Source organism: Heloderma suspectum, chromosome 1, assembly GCF_057233095.1.
Source record: "Heloderma suspectum isolate Gila_16-S chromosome 1, 16-S_ref, whole genome shotgun sequence".
Lineage (NCBI taxonomy): Eukaryota > Metazoa > Chordata > Lepidosauria > Squamata > Helodermatidae > Heloderma > Heloderma suspectum.
In genome coordinates this window covers 133984887-134004733 of record NC_139458.1, presented here as the reverse complement: position 1 = coordinate 134004733, position 19847 = coordinate 133984887, and the positions used below count along the sequence as shown (strand labels likewise).

Sequence of the window (19847 nt, the reverse complement as noted above, 5' to 3'; positions counted from 1 at the left end):
AAAAGCAAGTGCCAGCAACCAACCACGCTGCAAGGCAGCATGATGGATGTGGAAGGAAAAGGCGTGTTACAGAGCTGCCTAGGTAATGCACTTCTCCCTTGCCCTAGTGCTACAATTCTCAGCAACAGTGCAAAAATGCAAAAACAAAACAAAATGGATTACAGTTTTTGATGAGGGAAATTCACAATGACCTCATTTTCAGTTGCAGGGCCAGCCCATGTTGAGCAATAGCACAGAGGTGCAATGACACAATTCCTATGGGAACACCACCTTTGCAATAGTCAGTTATGTATGCAACTATGTTGATAACACAATATATACCAGAGAAAGCTGATTGAAGAAGAGATCTATGCTGAACATGGTGATCTAATAACGCAACTGTATGATGAGTAAACATGGCCAAACATGAATGTGTAGTTCATTAATACATAGATGCAAGTTAAAGCCTGCTTTAAAAACTCAGATCTTCCAACCAAGCAGCACAAAATGCAAGAAATTGCAATGCTACGGGGGGGGGGGGGGGATGATGTAAAACCATTACGTAGGAAGCACAGCTAAGCCTGAAGAAAGCTTGACTCTTTTGCAATTCAAATAGTTCAAAGAGCAATCACCTTAGCAATATTTAGGCTGCAATCCTAATTAATTATCATGATTATAAATTAACTAAACACTATTATGCATTAGATTTCATCTGCAGGCTCTGCTTTATTAGATTTATTAGTGATTAAAATGGATTCTGCTTCTAAAAGTGGTTGAGGCAGTCATATTCAAATCACATAATTTCATTTTTTTGTTAAGAGGAGTCACATATTTCAATTATTTTAACCTTGGAAGACTTTTATGTAATGTGGTGCTAGCACGATTTGCAGTTTCAGAACATTTGTAAGGTCTTGGAGATATCATTTGTATGGTAATGGCTCTCTATGAAGAATTATCATAATCGTCACTTATGTAAAACTTCAGATTTGCTAAGTGCTTTACTGTGTAAGTGATGCCCATTTTGCTGTAGAACAATACCCCACACCTCTGTGAGCCTCTCTGTCTCTGACTGGGTTCACACAACATGCTAACCCACACTCAGTGGTTGAGCGTGGGTTGTAGTTGAACTGTGGGTAACAGTGGGTTGTGTGGTGAACCATGGATTAGCGTGTTGTCTGAACCCAGGATATCTTCCTCAGGGTGGCTTGTTAACCATGCAGTGTGGTTTATTTTTCTTGAACAAGCCACCTTGAGAGCCCATGGTTTGTTAGATTGGTTAACAAGCCACCCTGCAGAAAATGTCCTGTGTTCAGACAACACGCCCACAACAACATGCCCACAACAAACAACCCACGGTTCAACAACAACCCACACTCAACCACCGAGTGTGGATTAGTGTGTTCTGCAAACCCAGTCTCTGTGTGCTGTTACCTCCTCCTGAACAGCTTTAAGCATAGGCAAGAGTGGCACCATCAGAAAATGGAAAGTCAGAGCAAGGTAACAGACTGTAACGGCAGAAGACCTGCAAACTCTGCTCCCCTCCCTTTCTCTGTAGTATGAACTGCACTGAAGAACAGCACTGTTTTCCTCTGCTCTAGGAACATTTCGAAGTGAACCCAGTACTCAGTAGTCCAGCCCCCCACCTTTACCACAGGCCAATTGCCATGTCTGGAGATACAGCTGAATTAGAGTGTAGGAAAGCAGTAAGGGTCCCAAGGGACAGAGAGAGGAAATAGTCCTGACTCCTGTTCCTGGCAAAGACCCCCATAGCACCATAGAGAATGCCTGTGAAAAAACAGGGAGGGGGGAAATTACGTAGACATTCCCATTTGCTGAATGAAACCTTGTCAAATGGCCAGCTTTATGCTGTTAGTGTGTATCTGCTCTCCTGGGTGACCTAGACACCTAATTGGCATGTTTAATCATACACTGTTAATCCCCACACCACAGCAGTATAATTTAAAAGTGCATGAACATCTGTAATTATCACAGATCTTTCGAGAACAAAATTTACATGAGTAATGACTTCCAACCAGAAAGAAACCACTACAGGAGATGCCCAATCATGTCTCAGTGAGGCATTGTCCACATTACATCACCAGCACCTAGCAGAGCTAGCACTTTTCTAAATGAAGCTTTTAACCCACACCTTTACTAAAGCTTCAGCATCCAGATTCTTTACAGGATTAAGATCAGCTCCTTTGCACATGTTTTTCCCCAGGGGATTTTCTTTCTCTGCTTGTTCCATTATACAACCACTAGGTGGCGCTGTGGTATAGTGGGATTGTGCAAATACATGAGAGCTCTATCATGTGTTTCAGAGAAAATACCAGACTTTCCTCTTTAAGGAAAAAACTGCAATAATGGGTGCAAAGCACGGGAGAAGCCCTGGAGGATGATGACATCATGTAAAGGACTTGCAAACTACTGTGAATGAGCATGGGCATCCACTCATAGAGGCAAGGGGGCGCAACTGCCCCCCCCAATTCCAGTCATGGTGCCATTCTGAGAGCAGCAAAAATCAACTGGTTTTTGACACAAGAGAGCTTCTGCTTTGGGGCGATATAAAAATCAATAAATAACAAACTTATTTATTTGAAGCAAAACCTTTGAGTCCCTTTCTGAAATTGCCTTAGTGATGTGGAAGCTACTGTAGCACATGTCCATCTTTTGATGCCCAATTCATGTTAGAAATGCACTCACATTAATGTGATGGACCACACGAGGGTCAAGAAGCAACTGTAAGAACCAGACATGGAACAACCGATTGGTTCAAAATTGGGAAAGGAGCACGACAAGGCTGCATATTGTCACCCTGCTTATTTAACTTATATGCAGAGTACATCATGAGAAACACTGGGTTGGATGAATCACAGGTCGGAATTAAGATTGCCGGGAGAATTATCAACAACCTCTGATATGCAGACGATACCACCCTAATGGCAGAAAGTGAAGAGGATCTCAAGAGCCTCTTGTTGAGGGTGAAAGAGGAGAGTGCAAAAGCTGGTTTGAAACTCAACATTAAAAAAATGAAGATCATGGCATCTGGCCCCATCACTTCCTGGTATATAGAAGGGGAAGAAATGGAAGCTGTGACAGATTTTATTTTCTTGGGCTCCAAGATCACTGCAGACGGTGACTGTAGCCATGAAATTAAAAGACGCTTGCTCCTTGGGTGGAAAGCTATGGCAAACCTAGACAGCATAGTAAGAAGCAGAGACATCACCTTGCCGACTAAGGTCCGTCTAATCAAAGCTATGGTTTTCCCAGTAGTAATGTATGGCTGTGAGAGCTGGACTATAAGGAAGGCTGAGTGCCGAAGAATTGATGCTTTTGAACTGTGGTGCTGGAGAAGACCCCTGGACTGCAAGGAGGTCAAATCAGTCCATCCTAAAGGAAATCAACCCTGAGTGCTCCTTGGAAGGACAGATACTGAAGCTGAAGCTCAAATATTTTGGCCACCTAATGTGAAGAGAAAACTCCCTGGAAAAGACCCTGATGCTGGGAAAGACTGAAGGCAAAAGGAGAAGGGGACGGCAGAGGATGAGATGGCTAGATAGCATCACCGATGCAATGAATATGAACTTGAGCACGCTCCGGGGGAGAGAGTAGGACAGGAAGGCCTGGCTTGCTATGGTCCATGGGGTCACGAAGAGTCGGACACGACTGAACGACTGAACAACAACAAATGTGCCTGTTTATATGTGTAAATAGGGGAAGGAGTTTGAGGGGAAGAGGACCAGCTGCACCAGCTGGACTCTGAGGCTCAAAGTCTGTCCCTGCCCAACTAGGTACTTAAGGCAGGGCTGCCGAGGCTGCTTGGGAAGGAATCATAGAATCATGGAATAATAGAATAGTAGGGTTGGAAGGGTCCTATAAGACCATCAAGTCCAACCCCCTGCTCAGGAGTTTGAGGGGAAGAGGACCAGCTGCACCACTATATGTGCCAATAAACCTTATATCACAGGAACCCCGTAAGTCTCCAGTGATCTCCATCTAAGGAAACTGGACCCTGGGTAAGCTCTGGAACCCCAAAATGTCTTGCTGCTTGTAAGTGGGGTGCACATGCATAATTTGGTAGGAAGGGGAAGGAATGCTTAAAGAGAAGGTAATGATGGAAGCTGAGTCAAGGCAAGCCTACAGACTACAGAGAGGTAATCCATTGACTGAAGCAACAAAATGGAAGATGAGAGTTGGAAGTACAAAGTAGCAGGTTTTGCATCTATATGAACTAATAATAATACTGCTTTTATCAAGGGAAGAGAGCAGGGAGAGGGTTTTGGGAAAGGAAAAGGGTAAATTGGAGTCAGTTCAAATGCAATTATGTGGAAACAAAGGGCAGAATCCAACAGGGTGCTTACACCCCTACCAGTTCTCTTATGCCCTTCCAATTGCGTTGCACAAGCGGCCCCCACCACCTGCACAATGGCAATTTAGTGCTTCAGGAGCGGCCTGAAATTAATGGAAGCACCCATTTCGGGAAGGAGGCAAGTCGGCGGAGCTCGCATAAGGGAGCTCTGCCAACCTGCCCTCTTCCAGAAATGGGTGTTCTCGCTCATTCTGGGGCTTCCTCTAGGAAATGCTAGATCTCCCTTGGGTAGGTGGTGGATCCCACTTGCACAACAGAATTGGGATCCACCACTTGCAGCAGGGAATCGACGGGACAGAAAAGAATTGGTGGGAGCCTAAGCACCACATTGGATTCTGCCCATGCAATAGATTCACAACATTCTAGAGCAGAATTGTTCTAGAATGTTGTGAATTCTGAAAAACATGGTGATCAGGACAGAGACGGACTGGCCTGGGTAAGTTATGGGTTGCTTCCCTAACACAGGAGGGTGGTCTTCAGACCAGTGAGCGGGGGGGGGGGGGGGCTTGGCGGGCGCAGCTCAGGGGTGTGGGCGCCAGTGGTCTGACAGATTTGCAAACCAAAACGGGCGCCTGCGCCATCCCTAGCAACAAGTGCAAATCGATTACACCGTTGGAAGAAAAAGTAAAAGGACTGGAGCGGCGAATGTCGACCCTCCAGGGAATAAGAGAAGATGAAGTGTTCTTAGATACGACAGTGGAACTACAGCAGCAAAGTGAAGTATAGAAGCTAGAAGAGCAACAGGAAGCTAGAAGAGCAACAGCAAGCTGAGGCAGAAGAGAAGAATGCGGAGGTGAGGAAAAATGAACCAGTGGAAGCAGTGGAACTATGGAGCCATTTTCAGGTACTTGAGGATGAGACTAGAGGACAGCCTGCAGAGGAAGAATTACAGGGGACCCCGCATGAGAGCGAGCAAGAGGCTGAAGGTCAGTCAAGCAGAGGTAGTGATACCAAGGTCTACAAATCCTGGGAAGTACTAGTTCCCCTCTACTCAGCACTGGTTAGGCCTCCTCTTGAGTACTGTGTCCAGTCCTGGGCACCACTTTAAGAAGGATGCAGACAAACTGGAAAAGGTTGAGAGGAGGGCAGTGAAGATGACCAGGAGACTGGAAACAATGCCCTATGAGGAGAGACTGAAAGAACTGGGCACGTGTAGCCTTGAGAAGAGAAGACTGAGGGGAGATATGATAGCACTCTTCAAGTACTTGAAAGGTTGTCACAGAGAAGGCCAGGATCTTTTCTTGATCATCCCACAGTGCAGGACACGGAATAATGGGCTCAAGTTACAGGAAGCCAGATTCTGGCTGAACATCAGGAAAAACGTCCTGACTGTTAGAACAATACGACAATGGAACCAATTACCTAGGGAGGTGGTGGGCTCTCCCACACTGGAGGCGTTCAAGATGAGGCTGGGCAGCCATCTGTCAGGGATGCTCTGACTTGGATTCCTGCACTGAGCAGGGGGTTGGACTCGATGGCCTTGTAGGCCCCTTCCAACCCTACTATTCTATGATTCTATTATTCTAATTAACTGTGAAGTTACCAGTGCATGAATGGCAGTGGCCAGTTAATGACATATATAAACTCAAGTCTTGGAGCAAGATATTGGGAGTTTGAGCCTGCCAGTTCCCCTCCATTTGCCAGACTTTAATGGTGCCTCAAGTGCTGCTACATTGCTCTGCCCAATGCTAGGGATCCTTCACATGGGGCTTTTATCCTGCTATGGAAATTGCTTACTCACAGAAGTTTGTGTGTCCTGTACATGACGCAGTCCTCCTTCAGGGCCCCTCCCGCTCTTTGTGAGCTCTATTGCGTTGTTTTCCATGAAACGAAAGTCCAGCATTTTCCCTCCTCCCACCATAGAGTTGATATAAATGAGGGTATAGTGGTTAAAGTTGCTTTATTGCAAATAAGACAACAGCACCACCTAGTGACTTTGTAATAAAACACATAGCCCTTATGGAGAAGTTTACTTGTTGTTTTTAAGCCACATGGAAAGGACCCGATCTAATCCCACAGATTCCGGAAGCAGAAGCCCCGGTAAATTGCAGGATTTTTAGCCTTGTGTGATGAAGCCCTTAGTTGGTGTTGGCCCTATGTCAGCCCCATCAATACCTGACAGCCATCTTCTTGGACAATCTGATCCTCAAAGCCCTCCACAGGGCTCACTTGAATGAGCCAGATTAGTGTCAGGAGGGTATAGCTGTCTGGAGCTTGAAGTACTGGAAAGATTATGCAAAGCCTTCTAGAGGAATAGCAGCAGTTGGAATGTCCTAAGGATATGAACACACAGAGGGGCTCAGGCAATTACAAACTGCTATGCCGGTGCCCACACACCTTTGAAAAATGCTGTTATAGACAAAATAATACACTGAACGCAAAGCAAACCAAGCAGAGGCATTGCTAAGCACTTGACAGATTCATGGCAGACGGAGGCCCAAAGGACACAATTCTGTATTAAATGTGCATGTCCTGATTTATATGTATATATGCAGATTTAGGAATAATTATTAGTATTTATTTAAATTTCACAGAAGGCAAAGCCAGCCTATTAATTCCTGACCCAAATCATCCCAAATAAAATAAATCCTTCAATTAATTTGTATTACACCCCCAGATCATCCCAAATCAGTTGTTCCTCTTCAATTTTTATTAATCTGCAATGGCTGTGGTGTGAAAAAAAATCTTTAAAGGAGTGGCTGGTAGGTTTCTTTCATGACCCCTTTCACGCCCCCCCCCCCGCCTCCAATAGCAACTTCTGCACCAAAACGGAGTTTCAAAAATTCAGCTAACCCCAAAGGGTGAATCACAGCGTCACCCCCAATTATTTCCCCAATTCCTGTCTAGATCCTGCTCCAAAATGTAACCGATTCCCCTTCAGTTCACACATAATTGGCTCTGTTTAGTCCACGTTCTCTCTCTAAAAAACAAACTAATGGAGCGTGATGAAGTACGACAACCTTTAACAGTTTTTGAACATCGCTGTGTTGCAGCACACAAATCTATGAAAGGCTTAGCTGCCCTTATATATCAAGTTAATAAAGGCCACTATGGGCAATGCCAATAATATCCGGCTGGGTTGGGAGGACGATTTAGATAGAAATTAAAATGGATGGACATAAGTGGTTGCAAATGTGGTCTCAACTGTGGTCTAAGAACAGCTTCAGCCAGAATTCAAGAGGGGGCTCTTAAAGTGCTTTTTACTTTGGGCCAGTCACAGACTCTCAGCCCAACCTACCTCACAGGGTTGTTGTTGTGAGTATAAAATGGAGGAGGAAGATAATGTAAGCCGCCTTGGGTTCCTTGCAAGAGGAAAAAAGACGGGATATAAATGCAATAAATAGATAGATAGATGATAGATAGATAGATAGATAGATAGATAGATGGCACTGGACACCTCTAAAATTAAACCATATCGATAATTCACTGCTTTGCTGGAGATGTTGCAATACAATAAGTTCTTTTATACATATGTGGTGGGCATGTCAGCCTCTAAAACAAATTTGGGAAGCCATCTTTGGGAAAATTTCTGACATTACAAGGCAACTGCTGCCTCCTACTCCAGCCCCTGCTCTCTTGTCCCATCCAGGCCACTTAGGTGTTTCTATAATCCACAAGGAGTTGGTCACTATGTTATTAGTTGCAGCACATATGGAAATTGAAGCTCAGTGGAAAATTGCTAGGAATCTTTCCATGCAAAAGTGGATGGCGAGAGTGTGGGAAATTGCCTTGTCAGAGAAGTTGATGCAACACAGCAAAACTGTGTGTGGCTTGTCTACCATGGATAGATTTGATGGGGTATGGCTCCCTTTCATCACATATATCAATCCTTACCTCCTTTTTCTCCACTTACCCATGTTTCCCTGTGGTGGTGTTCAATAAGATAACTTGACACGGATGGTTAAAAGATTGTGGTTTTATTTTTAACATAAATATGGATTAGATCTATATAGTACATTAGAGAAGGTGTTTTTTTTGGTTGCATCCTGACTGTGTAATGCTGTACTTCAGTTTTGGTTGTAATTTGTTTCTTAGTTTGTATAACAAGGTACAAAACAAAATCTGGAGAAAAAAAACCAGCAAAAAAATCACTTTCAATTAATTACCCCATTCATCAATTATCATTAATTTCATAAATTATTAGGGATGGTGGAGAATTCCGCCACGGATCTCAGTGAGGCTGAATGCCAGTGCATTTGGCCCCCCGAAACCCATGGCGGAACGAAGCCCCCCGCCTGCCCACCCCGTGAAAGGTGTGCGAAACAGAGCACTCACCTGCTGCTGTTTGCGCTGCTCTGCGAATGGCGGCTGTGTCTGTGGCCGCTATTCGCGTCACCATTTTAGCCATGATAGGCTACATAAATACTTACGTAGCCTATCACGGCTAACACAGGGGCTCCATTTGTGTCCCTGCGGAGGCTGTGATAGGCTACTAAGGATGGCGGAGAATTCCGCCATGGATTTCAGTGAGGTCAAAAGCACTGGCATTTGGCCCCCCAAAACCCATGGCGGAACGGCCTCCCACCCCCCGCCACCCCGCGGAATCCCCCCCAGGACGAAGCTTACCTGGGGCGGATGTTCCGGCGGCGGCTCTGACAGCGGAAGCTGGTCTGTTGACCAGCTGCTGCGGCCACAAATGGCGGCTGCCGTAGCAGTAGGGATGTACGAAAGTCACTTACCTTTTCGCAGCTTGGCTTCGCGGTGGGGGGGAGGCGCTTCGCTTTCCCCCCCGAAGTTCAGGCGAGGGGGGGGAGGTGTCCCGCCTCGCCCGGCCGAAATTCAGGGCAGGGAGAAGCGCCCCGTCTCCCCGGCTGCGAAACAAAAAGTAAAAAAAAAAAGACCCCATGATAGGCTACGTGACGATTTACGTAGCCTATCATGGCTAGATTTCCAAAGTCAGCCGTGATAGGCTACGTAAATCGTCACGTAGCCTATCAGGGGTGACTTTAGGAAAAAAAAGCGCGTACGCAAATGGCGGCGCCCATGGGGCACCGCCATTTGTGTTCCTTATTTTGGCACGTCTAGTCTACGTAAAGATTTACGTAGACTACGGCGAAAATAAGGGGAATGCAAATACCGTGCCCTTATTTTCGCCGTAGTCTACGTAAATCGTCACGTAGACTAGACGTGCCAAAATAAGGAATGCAAATGGCGGCGCCACATGGGCGCCGCCATTTGCGTATGTGCTTTTTTTTTTCAAAGTCACCCGTGATAAGCTACATGATGATTTACGTAGCCTATCATGGCTGACTTTGGAAATCTAGCTGTGATAGGCTACATAAATCGTCACGTAGCCTATCACGGGTGTTTTTTTTTTTTTACTTTAGTTTTTTTTTTTTTGCAATGGCGGTGGCGGCAGCCGGTCGGGAAACCGGCCGCCACCCCCGCCCGCGACGAAACGCCACCGAAACGCTGCTGGGACCCGCCGCCAAGAGGGACATTCGCAGGAGGTAAGTCCCGTCCCGGGAGGGGGGCAGGCGGAGAATTTCCCAACCAACTTCGGGGGGCCGAATGCGTTGGTGCTCGGCCTCCCGAAGATTCGGGGAGAAATTCTCTGCCATCCCTACGTAGCGGCCACTATTTGCGTCGTGCCAGGCTGCCGTGATAGGCTACGTAAGTATTTACGTAGCCTATTGTCAGGAGCGCTTTGGCGGCCTCTCTCAGTAGATTCCAATAGCTAACTCAAGACACAGAGAAAGGATTTCTTTTCAAAGCTTTAATCCTTTTACAACTTAATGACTCTTTCAGATGCTAATCACCAGCAACTAAAGCAAGGAACAGCAGAGTGGCCTAAGCTTCAGGCAGGCAGGCAGTTGATCCCCGTTTGAAAGAGAGTCATTTGAAGACCCAGAACTTATGGGCCAGGGAGAGATCCTCTTTCCCTTGGGTCCATGGGAGACGGCTGTTGCTTGCGCGCCAAACGGGCGCTACGCCTCCTTTCCGCGCCCTCCATCACTTGTCGCTCTTTGCGTCTGCGTCGAGCATCTAAGAAGCCCCCATCCCGCACTCCCTCACTACCAGGGTTACTATCTATCTCAGGAATGCTGGCAGGAGGAACCTCTGCCAGGTGCTGAGCCTGTGAGGGATGAGCTAGCTCCTCTCCCTCGGATGGCTGTTCCTCCTCAGAATCAGAACTGCTCTGGGGCTCTCTGGGCTCAGTTTCCACCCTGACACCTATCAAGGCAAAAGACAGGGGCGCAAACGGCATAGTGGACGCCATTTGCGCCCCTGTCTTTTGCTGTAATATGCTACGTAAGTATTTAAGTAGCCTATCACAGCAAAAAAAAGGGAACGCAAACGGCGGCCGCCGTAGCCGCCGCCATTTGCATTCCCCCACTTTTTTTTTTTGTCACGATAGGCTACGTAAATATTTATGTAGCCTATCATGGCAAAATACAGGGACACAAATGGTGGCGGCTACGGCGGCCGCCATTTGCGTTCCTGTGCAGGCTGCCCAGCGGCCAGATGTCCGGCTGCGGGTGGCCCCAGCCGGCGGCTCCGCGGAGTTGCTGCGGAGCAGAGCCGGCCAGGGAGAATTTCAGGGGGAGGGACGGAGCGCCTCCCCCCCACCGCGAATGTTACCCTTCGAAAAGGTAAGTGACTTTCGTACATCTCTATGTACATCCCTATAAATTATATATAAAATAAAGTGGTGGGGATGAACCGGCCTGCTGGACCAAATTGGTCCATGGGGCAGAGGTTTCCCATCCCTGCTCTAACAGTGGGGACCTAGGGCTCCCCTCACAACACACATGCACATAGTTAGCAACACTCAGAAGACACAGGCAAAGCAGGCTAGAAAGCCCTCTCCATGCACCACATTGAAGGGCAGGGGGACAGGTGCCCAAAGATGTCGAGGAGCCATCGCACACGCACACAAAAATACCTGGGGTGCCTGGAGAAGGGCTTCCTGTCCGGATTATTTAACATTTTAGAATGGGGTAGGCAGCATGCAGCTCCTGCTGCTGCCCTGGTGTGGCCCCTGCCACTCCTGCTGTGCTGCTGAATTCTGCGACGGCAGCTCTACCAGCAATATTTACAGAAAAATTGTGGTTTTAGAGCTATGGAACACCGCATAGGTCAAATTCAGCTTCAGAAAAAAAGCTAGATTTGACCCTTTTTGTGCACCCTAATGCTTTGCACTGAAATGCTGTGGCAAACCCACAGATTTTTTTTGGGGGGGGTGCTCTGTGAGTGTGGCCCACGGGTGGGGGGATCCAGGAGGCAAAAATGGCTCCGAGAAACCCCACACACACACAAGTTGCCCATCCCTGTTTTAGAAGGACAATAAACAAACTTTTCCTCTCTCCCCCACTCATCTTTCACTGACCCTTCCCCACATCTCTCCCCCCACTTTCTTTCCCTCTCAGAGGGAACTCTTCCTTCCTCAGGTGTGATTCTTCCTGAAAATCTCCCCTCCCACATCCTGCATAGCAATAACACTTAGAAAAACTTTCTCTTGGCATCAGTGGACATGCAGGGCTCTGGGAAATAGATTTGGGCCTGCGGGAAATAATTCAGTTCATGGGCTCCATAGGCCTAGGCCTAGCAACACTTTGACTCTATGCATTATTGTCCTTTCCCTGTCATGGGGCCTATCTCTTGGTAGGGCCTTAAAGCTGAAATAGACCTGGTTTGCTTTTATTCCCCTACAAACAGAAGTGAAGTCACCAGAGAAGCTGCTCTTTCTAGCACTGAATATCTTTCTCTGCCTCAGCCCCAACCCAGCCTTCCATTAAAGCCCCAGAGATTGATTGGCACATCAAGACAGGAATGCAAGAGAAGGAGAAAAACATCTGTTTGTAGTTTGTCATTAGGTTTGTCCTGTTCCCTAACCACACAATTAAGGTTATGCTTTCCAATCATTTCCTTTCCATTTGCCCTGCGGGGTAGAAGACAGGGCAGCACGAGGAGACTCCTTCCCAAGGTCCTTCCTGTTCTTATCAGTGGAGATAAGCATCGTGCCAGTGCTCTCCTGACTTCTTTAGAGAGCTGCGAAGGGGAAAAGGGGACTCGTTAATCAGCAGTATTTCACCATGCTTCCCTCTTCCATACCCTGCCCCCCCCGCTGCTGTCCCATGCCACACTGATCCTCCCCCAGTGAGGCTCCTCCGACAGGGACCCCCCTGTTAATGGCACTTACCACAGTATATCCGCAAAGGCCGTGAGCAGGGGCTTGCACTGGTACTGAACGCCATGCTTGGCGCAGAGGGATCTCACCAGCGGAGCCACCTGCCAGTAGTTGTGTCGAGGCATGGCTGGGAAAAGGCTGTGGAAAGGGAGGGAGTGAGGAGGATGCTGAGTGGATATTACAGAGCCTTCAGCAAGCCGAAAGCATCCCAGCTGTGCTCATGACCCCCATCTTCCCCCATATATAGGGTGTCCAGATTAGGTTACAGTAACAACTAGAATGATAACACCAGAAAATAATAAACCAGACAAAAAGAACAATTACAGCAGTGACTCCATGAGAAATCCAAACAGCATCCCCAAAAAGAGGAATCCATAAAATGCTTATTAAAACAGCACCATATTCACCTGCCAACTGAATGAGGTCAAAGAGGGGGCTACCCTGGCAGTGATTTCCATAGTCTGGGTGCTGCTATTGAAAAGGTCTTTTTGGCATGTCGCTGCTGTAAGCATCTCACTGGGGAGATGGATGGGCAATAAGAGGCAGGTTCACGCAGGAGGAGAAGGTCCTTCAGATATCCAGGCCCCAAACAATTGAGGGCTTTAAAAGTAAGAACCAGCACGTTGGCTGGGCCCAGAAGCAAAGTATTTACCAATGAAGCAGCTATAATACCTGAATAATATGTCAGAAGCCCAGGCTCCTGACAAGAGGCTTGCTGCTGTATTTTGCATGAATGGCTTTTTCGAGACAGTTTATGAAGGCAGCCCCACATACCATGTATTACAGAAGTCCAGTACGGAGATAACCAGGGCATGTACAGTAAGGACATGCATAACTATATAAAAGCCAGCCAAAATTTTGCAAAAGCATTCCTGACCAGAGCTACCACCTATCTATCCAGGAACAAAGCAGTGTTCAGAATTTAGGTGTGTTGCATGATTGCCAGGAAGGCCTCTCCCAGATACATTCATATGTGCCTTATACTGTACAAATCCTTTATCTGTATCTCATACTTACTGATGCTCAATCTGGAAGTTCAGGTGCCCAGTGAACCAGTCATTGAACCAGGATTGATTCACATTACACGTTGCTGTGAGCTAAGTGAAAAAGTGAAATGGGTTGAATGTCAGTCACTTCCTTCATTGCCAACACACTAGGGATGTACGAAATGCACTTACCTTTCCGCGGATTATGTTTATGGTGCGGGGGGAGGTGTTCCGTCCCTCCCCCTGGAATCCTCGACGGGGGGGGAGGTGCTCCGTTCCTCCCCCCCGGAATCCTCGATGGCCGGCTGTGCTCCGTGGCAGCTCTGCAGAGCAGCCGGCCAGGCCCAGGCCAGAGCCGTCCGCAGCCAGATTTACGGCCGCGGAGGGCTCTGGGTAAAAAACAAAACAAAATTGTGTACGCAAATGGCAGCGGCTACAGCCACTGCCATTTGTGTTCCTTATTTTTGGCCGTCTTAGTCTACGTAAATATTTACATAGACTATGACGACGAAAATAAAGGGGAACGCAAATAGTGTAGCGGGCGCTATTTGCGTCCCCTTTTGATTCGCCGTTTTAGCCTACGTAAATATTTACGTAGGCTAAAACGGCAAATCAAAATGGGACGCAAATAGCACCTGCTACGCTATTTGCATTCCCATTATTTTCGCCGTCTTAGTCTACATAAATATTTACGTAGACTAAGACACCAAAAATAAGGAATGCAAATGGCGGTGGCCGTAGCCGCCGCCATTTGCGTATGCGGTTTTTGTTTTTGTTTTTACCCAGCCATGATAGGCTACGTAAATCTTTACGTAGCCTATCATGGTTGGGTGGGTTTAAAAAAAAACAAAAAAACGTGTACACAAATGGCGGCGGCTACAGTCGCCGCCATTTGCGTTCCTTCTTTTTACTATCTTAATCTACGTAAATATTTACGTAGAGTATGATGGCGAAAATAAAGGGGAACGCAAATAGCGTAGTGGGCGCTATTTGCGTCCCCTTTTGATTCACAGTTTTTGCCTACGTAAAGATTTATTTGTTTTACCCAGAGCCCTCCGCGGCCAGAAATCCAGCTGCGGATGGCTCTGGCCTGGTCGGGCCGGGCCTGGCCGGCTGCTCCGTGGAGCTGCCGCGGAGCACAGCCGGCCGTTCGAGGATTCCAGGGGGAGGAATGGAGCGCCTCCCCCTCCGGCCAGGATTCCGGGGGGAGGGACAGAACGCCTCCCCCCCCATCAACATAATCCGCGAAAGGTAAGTCACTTTTGTACATCCCTACATGGAACCATGATGAAATCTAGCTGTATACATGAGTAGAGGAGAATTGTGCACACAGAGGAATTTTGGTGAAGTTCTCAGTTCAGCTGCTAGCACTGCTGAAGAAGCAAGCTGCTTTTTAGTTGGAAAGTGGTTCTTTCTTCAGCATGTGGCAGACATTTAGGGATGGACGAAAGTCACTTACCTGTCCTCGAAGTTTTTCACGGTGGGGGGGAGGTGCTTCGCTGCTCCCCCCACGAAGTTCAGGCCGGGGAGGAGGCGCTTCGCCTCGCCCGGCCGCGAACTAAAAAGTAAAAAAAAAAAAAAACGCCCCGTGATAGGCTACGTGACGATTAACGTAGCCTATCACGGCTAGATCTGCAAAGTCAGCCGTGATAGGCTACGTTAATCGTCACGTAGCCTATCACGGGTGACTTTAAAAAAAAAAAAAAAGCGTGTACGCAAATGGCGGCCCCCATAGGGAGCCGCCATTCGCGTTCCTTATTTGGTCGCTGTAGTCTACGTAAATCTTTACGTAGACTACAGCAACCAAATAAGGAACGGGAATGGCGGCTCCCTATGGGGGCTGCCATTATCCGTACGCGCTTTTTTTTTTTTTTAAGTCACCCGTGATAGGCTACGTGACGATTTACGTAGCCTATCACGGCTGACTTTGCAAATCTAGCCGTGATAGGCTACGTTAATCGTCACGTAGCCTATCACCGGGGCATTTTTTTTTCTTTTCTTTTCTTGGAATGGCGGTGGCGGCAGCCGGTCGAAAGACCGGCTGCCACTCCCGCCCCGGACGAACACCCGCCGAACCGCCAGCCGGACCCGCCGCCGGGAGGGACATTCGCCAAAGGTAAGTCCCGTCCCGGGGGGGGGGGCGGGGGGCAGGGGGGGCGGAGAATTTTTCCCCGAAACATGTTTGGGGGGCCGAACACGTTGGCGCTCGGCCCCCCGAAGTTTCAGGGAGAAATTCTCCGCCAACCCTACAGACATTTCAAAGAAATATTTGACTTTTCTCCATTTTCTTCTATTATTTTCTTTTTGGTGTTAGGGACCTCTTCAGAGAGCACCGGGGACCACTGTTTTATAGTCACTCATCTACATACTGGTAATTTTTTATAATCTGTCTCTGTCTGTCTCTTCTCTTCTCTTCTCTTCTCTTCTCTTCTCTTCTCTTCCTCTCTCTCTCTCTCTCTCTCACACACACACACACACACACACACTTTCTTTTCTATGCAAGGGGGCAGGGGAAATAACTGTTAGAGTGAATTAATCTCACCCAGCACCCAAAATTGAGAACTGGCTTCCCAGAGTGTAAAGACTGATCCCCATTTAACTGGCTATTTTTTTTTTTTAGCAATAAAAATTGTATGGGGAAACCACATCTTAGCTAATGTCAAAGGTTTGGTATTTGCTTAGTCTTAGGGGACAACCAAGATAACAAACAATTGACCACCGTGTGTTAGTATTAATAAGTAATATTACTGGTTAACCATTTAAGAAACAAGAAACAAGAAACAAGAACAAGTTAGCTTTTCCTCTTGCCATCTCATCTTTTGTAATATTTGCATTTATCTACAAATATACAGGTTGAGCATAGATGGAGGGGCACAGCTTAACCACTCCAGCAGACACCCAAAGTCCATTGCTCTGACATCAGATCTCTAGGAGAAGAGCTCACACCCTAGGTGCTTTTTTCCCCAGAGCCCAAACTCAGCTCTCTGACTCAAAACTGCCAGTCTATTGTTTATCCACAGGTAGTGGGATTAGCACATCCTCAGCAGGGAGTGTGGAAAAGGAAAGATAGTTCCCTTTCAGATATTTGCTGGCTGTTGAGTTCCCATGACAACACATCATGTCTAATTAGCATAACAATGGGGAGATACTTGCCAGGGCTACTCAGGTTAACCATCCCAGAGTGCAGGACACAGAATAATGGGCTCAAGTTACAGGAAGCCAGATTCTGGCTGAACATCAGGAGAAACTTCCTGACTGTTAAAGCAATACAACAATGGAACCAATTTCCTAGGGAGGTGGTGGGCTCTCGCACACTGGAGGCATTCAAGACGAGGCCGGACAGCCACCTGTCAGGGATGCTCTGACTTGGATTCCTGCATTGAGCAGGGGGTTGGACTCAGTGGTCTTATAGGCCCTTTCCAACCCTACTGTTCTATGATTCACCCCTGTCCAACAAATCTGACCCCTTTAGCAGACTCTGGGTGGGTTTGCAAGGATGTGGGTTGTCATGATATTCGAAACCTGTGAGAGTGGGGGGGGGTCACCACAACCCTAGAACAAGCCATGGGTTCCTAATTTCCAAAATTACCCTCGCCAGGTTAGGATGTCACAAAACCTGTGCCTGGTAAGGGTAATTATGGAAGTTAGGTGGCACTTCTCTCTCTGTCATCCTGTTTATGGATGAAAAACGTTAGGCTGCAATTCGCCCTGAGTGCCTGCTGCATTCTTCATTCTATGGGCCATCTTACAAAATTGATGCCATTGTGTAGCAGGGTTCATGACCTCATGGAGAAAGATGAGTGTGAACTGCGCTGTACATATGGAGAGCTGGTAGCTACCTTCATGGTCACAGCTGCCCTTTCCCCAATGGCTGCAATCATGGATGCGACTACTACTGGCTTCTAGCACAGACAACCCAGTTCATACCAATCTTTCTTCACAAAATCAGGTACCCCAAGTAGACAATGGCATGGAATGATTTAGCAAGAGCAATGCAGACTGGCCTCATATTATTTGACATTATGCCAAAGGCATTTATGAATGAGATTGTCGATGAAAGGAAGATTGTGGCTCTAGATCAGGGGTGGGAAACCTCTTTCAGCCCAAGGGCTGAATTCAGTTTTGGAGAAGCTGTCAGGGGGCAGATTCCAGTACTGAGCAGGACTGAAGGCACAGGGATGAGACCAAAGGCAAAAACGGTGAGACCAAAAATGTACAAAAATGTACAAAAATACCAACATATTTTAGATGAAAGCTCTTACTGCCAGTAAATGACCCACAGGAGAAGTATTTCAACCTTTTAGAATTGGGGGGGGGGAATTGCACAAAAGCAGGGAAAGCATTAAATGACTGGTGGTTGGGGAAAAGTGGGGAAGGGGAATGGCCACCTGGGGAATTCTGGAGGGCCAGACTGGGACCCCAGGCCTGAGGATCCCCACCCCTGCCCTAGAGATAAGTTATCTTACCTGGGCAGAGACCCAGTCTAAATTCTGGTCATAATTAATGTTCATCGGAATGTGGTTCATCTGTGAGACCCAGAGAAACCAACTGCTTTCTAGCAACCTGTGTAGTCAAAAACACACACAGAAAAAATACACTAACCATTGCCATCCAAACCAACTCCAAAAGTGGTTATTGACCACTGAAGTTGCAGCCTTGTTCATGTGTGCCCAGTGGACATGCGAGCCCACAGGAATAAGCCATAATCTCCAGATTCCTAGATTTCTCCTTTTTTTTTTAAGCAGGTCTTTAGCCCTTGTAGTATCCAAGATTTGAGACAAAATGCGCAGCCAGCATTCTGCCCATTCATTTGTGAGAAATTAGCCTCCTGCTGCCTTTCTGAATCTATTGTGTGTTGCCTAGCAGAGCGTAGGAGTGGGCTGCAACCTGAGCAGGTCACCCACCTACCCAACCATATTAACTATGCCCTTCACCTCTGTAATCACCCCAAGGGCCATTTCCAGGGTGAAAGGAGTCAGGGAAAGAACTGAGGGTTTCAGCTGCAGCAGGTGGACATTCTTCAGGCACCACGTCTACCCACTGAAAAACAACAGAAAGGTAGACCTAGTACACAAATTTCTCAGAGGCCAGGGCTACCTAACTGGTAGACATGGTGCCCAGGCCTTGTCACTGCTCAGCCACTAGATCAACCAGAAATGTTGGACCTGTTCTCTGATGCTATCAGGCCTTTTTAAAAATATGCAGCCATATACAACATGTGCAGTTCCAGGAAAAATCTGCAATTCCAAAAGAACATTGCTGCAGTTCAAAATTCAAGCCATGCAAATGTTGTATTGCTAGTTGGTGTAGAAAGTGGCTGATAACAATGTGAAAAGTAAAGTAGTCTAGGCTCGTCTAGAGCCCTAAACCCTGATCAAGCATAATCCTTTCTCCTCCCACTGCTAAAGACACTCCCCACAGACTTCACTGCTACTCTCTAGAGCCGCCTTCTCCAACCTGGTGCCCTTCAGATGGTTTGGACTTCAACTCCCATCAGCCCCGGCCAGTATGGCCAATGGCCCGGAATGCTGGGAGTTGGCGCCCTCCAGATGTTTTGGACTACAAGTTGGGGAAGACTGCTGTAGAGAGTGTTCACCAATGGTTCCAGGATGAAGGAAATCACTCCATGACAAATCATGTGAAGTTCTCAATGTTATGATAAGGGTAGTGATGCCATAAAATATCCCATATGATATGCTTGTTGCTAGGTCAACAAAAGGGTGGGAAAAGCAGTACTGGGGTACAATCTTAAAAACGATAGAATGATCTCACTGCGAATCCAAGGCAAACCATTCAACATCACAGTAATTCAAGTCTATGCCCCAACCACTGAGGCCGAAGAAGCTGAGGTTCATCAGTTCTATGAAGACCTACAACACCTTCTAGAACTAACACCCAAAAAAGATGTCCTCTTCATCATAGGGGATTGGAATGCTAAAGTAGGAAGTCAAGAAATCACCGGGATAACAGGCAAGCATGGCCTTGGTGTACAAAATGAAGCAGGACAAAGGCTAATAGAGTTTTGCCAAGAGAACACGCTGATCATAGCGAACACTCTTTTCCAACAGCACAAGAGGCGACTCTACACATGGACATCACCAGATGGTCAATATCGAAATCAGATTGGTTATGTACTTTGCAGCCAAAGATGGAGAAGCTCCATACAGTCAGTAAAAACAAGACCTGGAGCTGACTGTGGCTCAGATCATGAGCTTTATCGCAAAATTTCGGCTTAAATTGAAGAATGTAGGGAAAACCACTAAACCATTCAGGTATGACCTAAATCATATCCCTTATGAATATACAGTGGAGGTGAGGAATAGATTTCAGGGATTAGACCTGATAGACAGAGTGCCTGAGGAACTATGGACGGAGGTCCGTA

General features: G+C 47.1%; 1 protein-coding gene across 1 annotated transcript in view; it reads right to left on the bottom strand.

Annotated features, from left to right (window-relative positions):
• Nucleotides 1-12291: 12291 nt before the first annotated feature.
• Nucleotides 12292-19847, bottom strand: part of LOC146357922 (acyl-CoA (8-3)-desaturase-like) — a 42642-nt gene continuing 35086 nt past the window's right edge. Inside the window, exons 9-12 of the mRNA XM_084819620.1 lie at nt 17932-18028; nt 13497-13576; nt 12492-12617; nt 12292-12340 (exon numbers count right to left, since the gene is read on the bottom strand). Of these exons, the coding sequence (XP_084675746.1) occupies nt 12292-12340; nt 12492-12617; nt 13497-13576; nt 17932-18028 (352 nt within the window). The remainder of the gene's footprint in view (nt 12341-12491; nt 12618-13496; nt 13577-17931; nt 18029-19847) is intronic.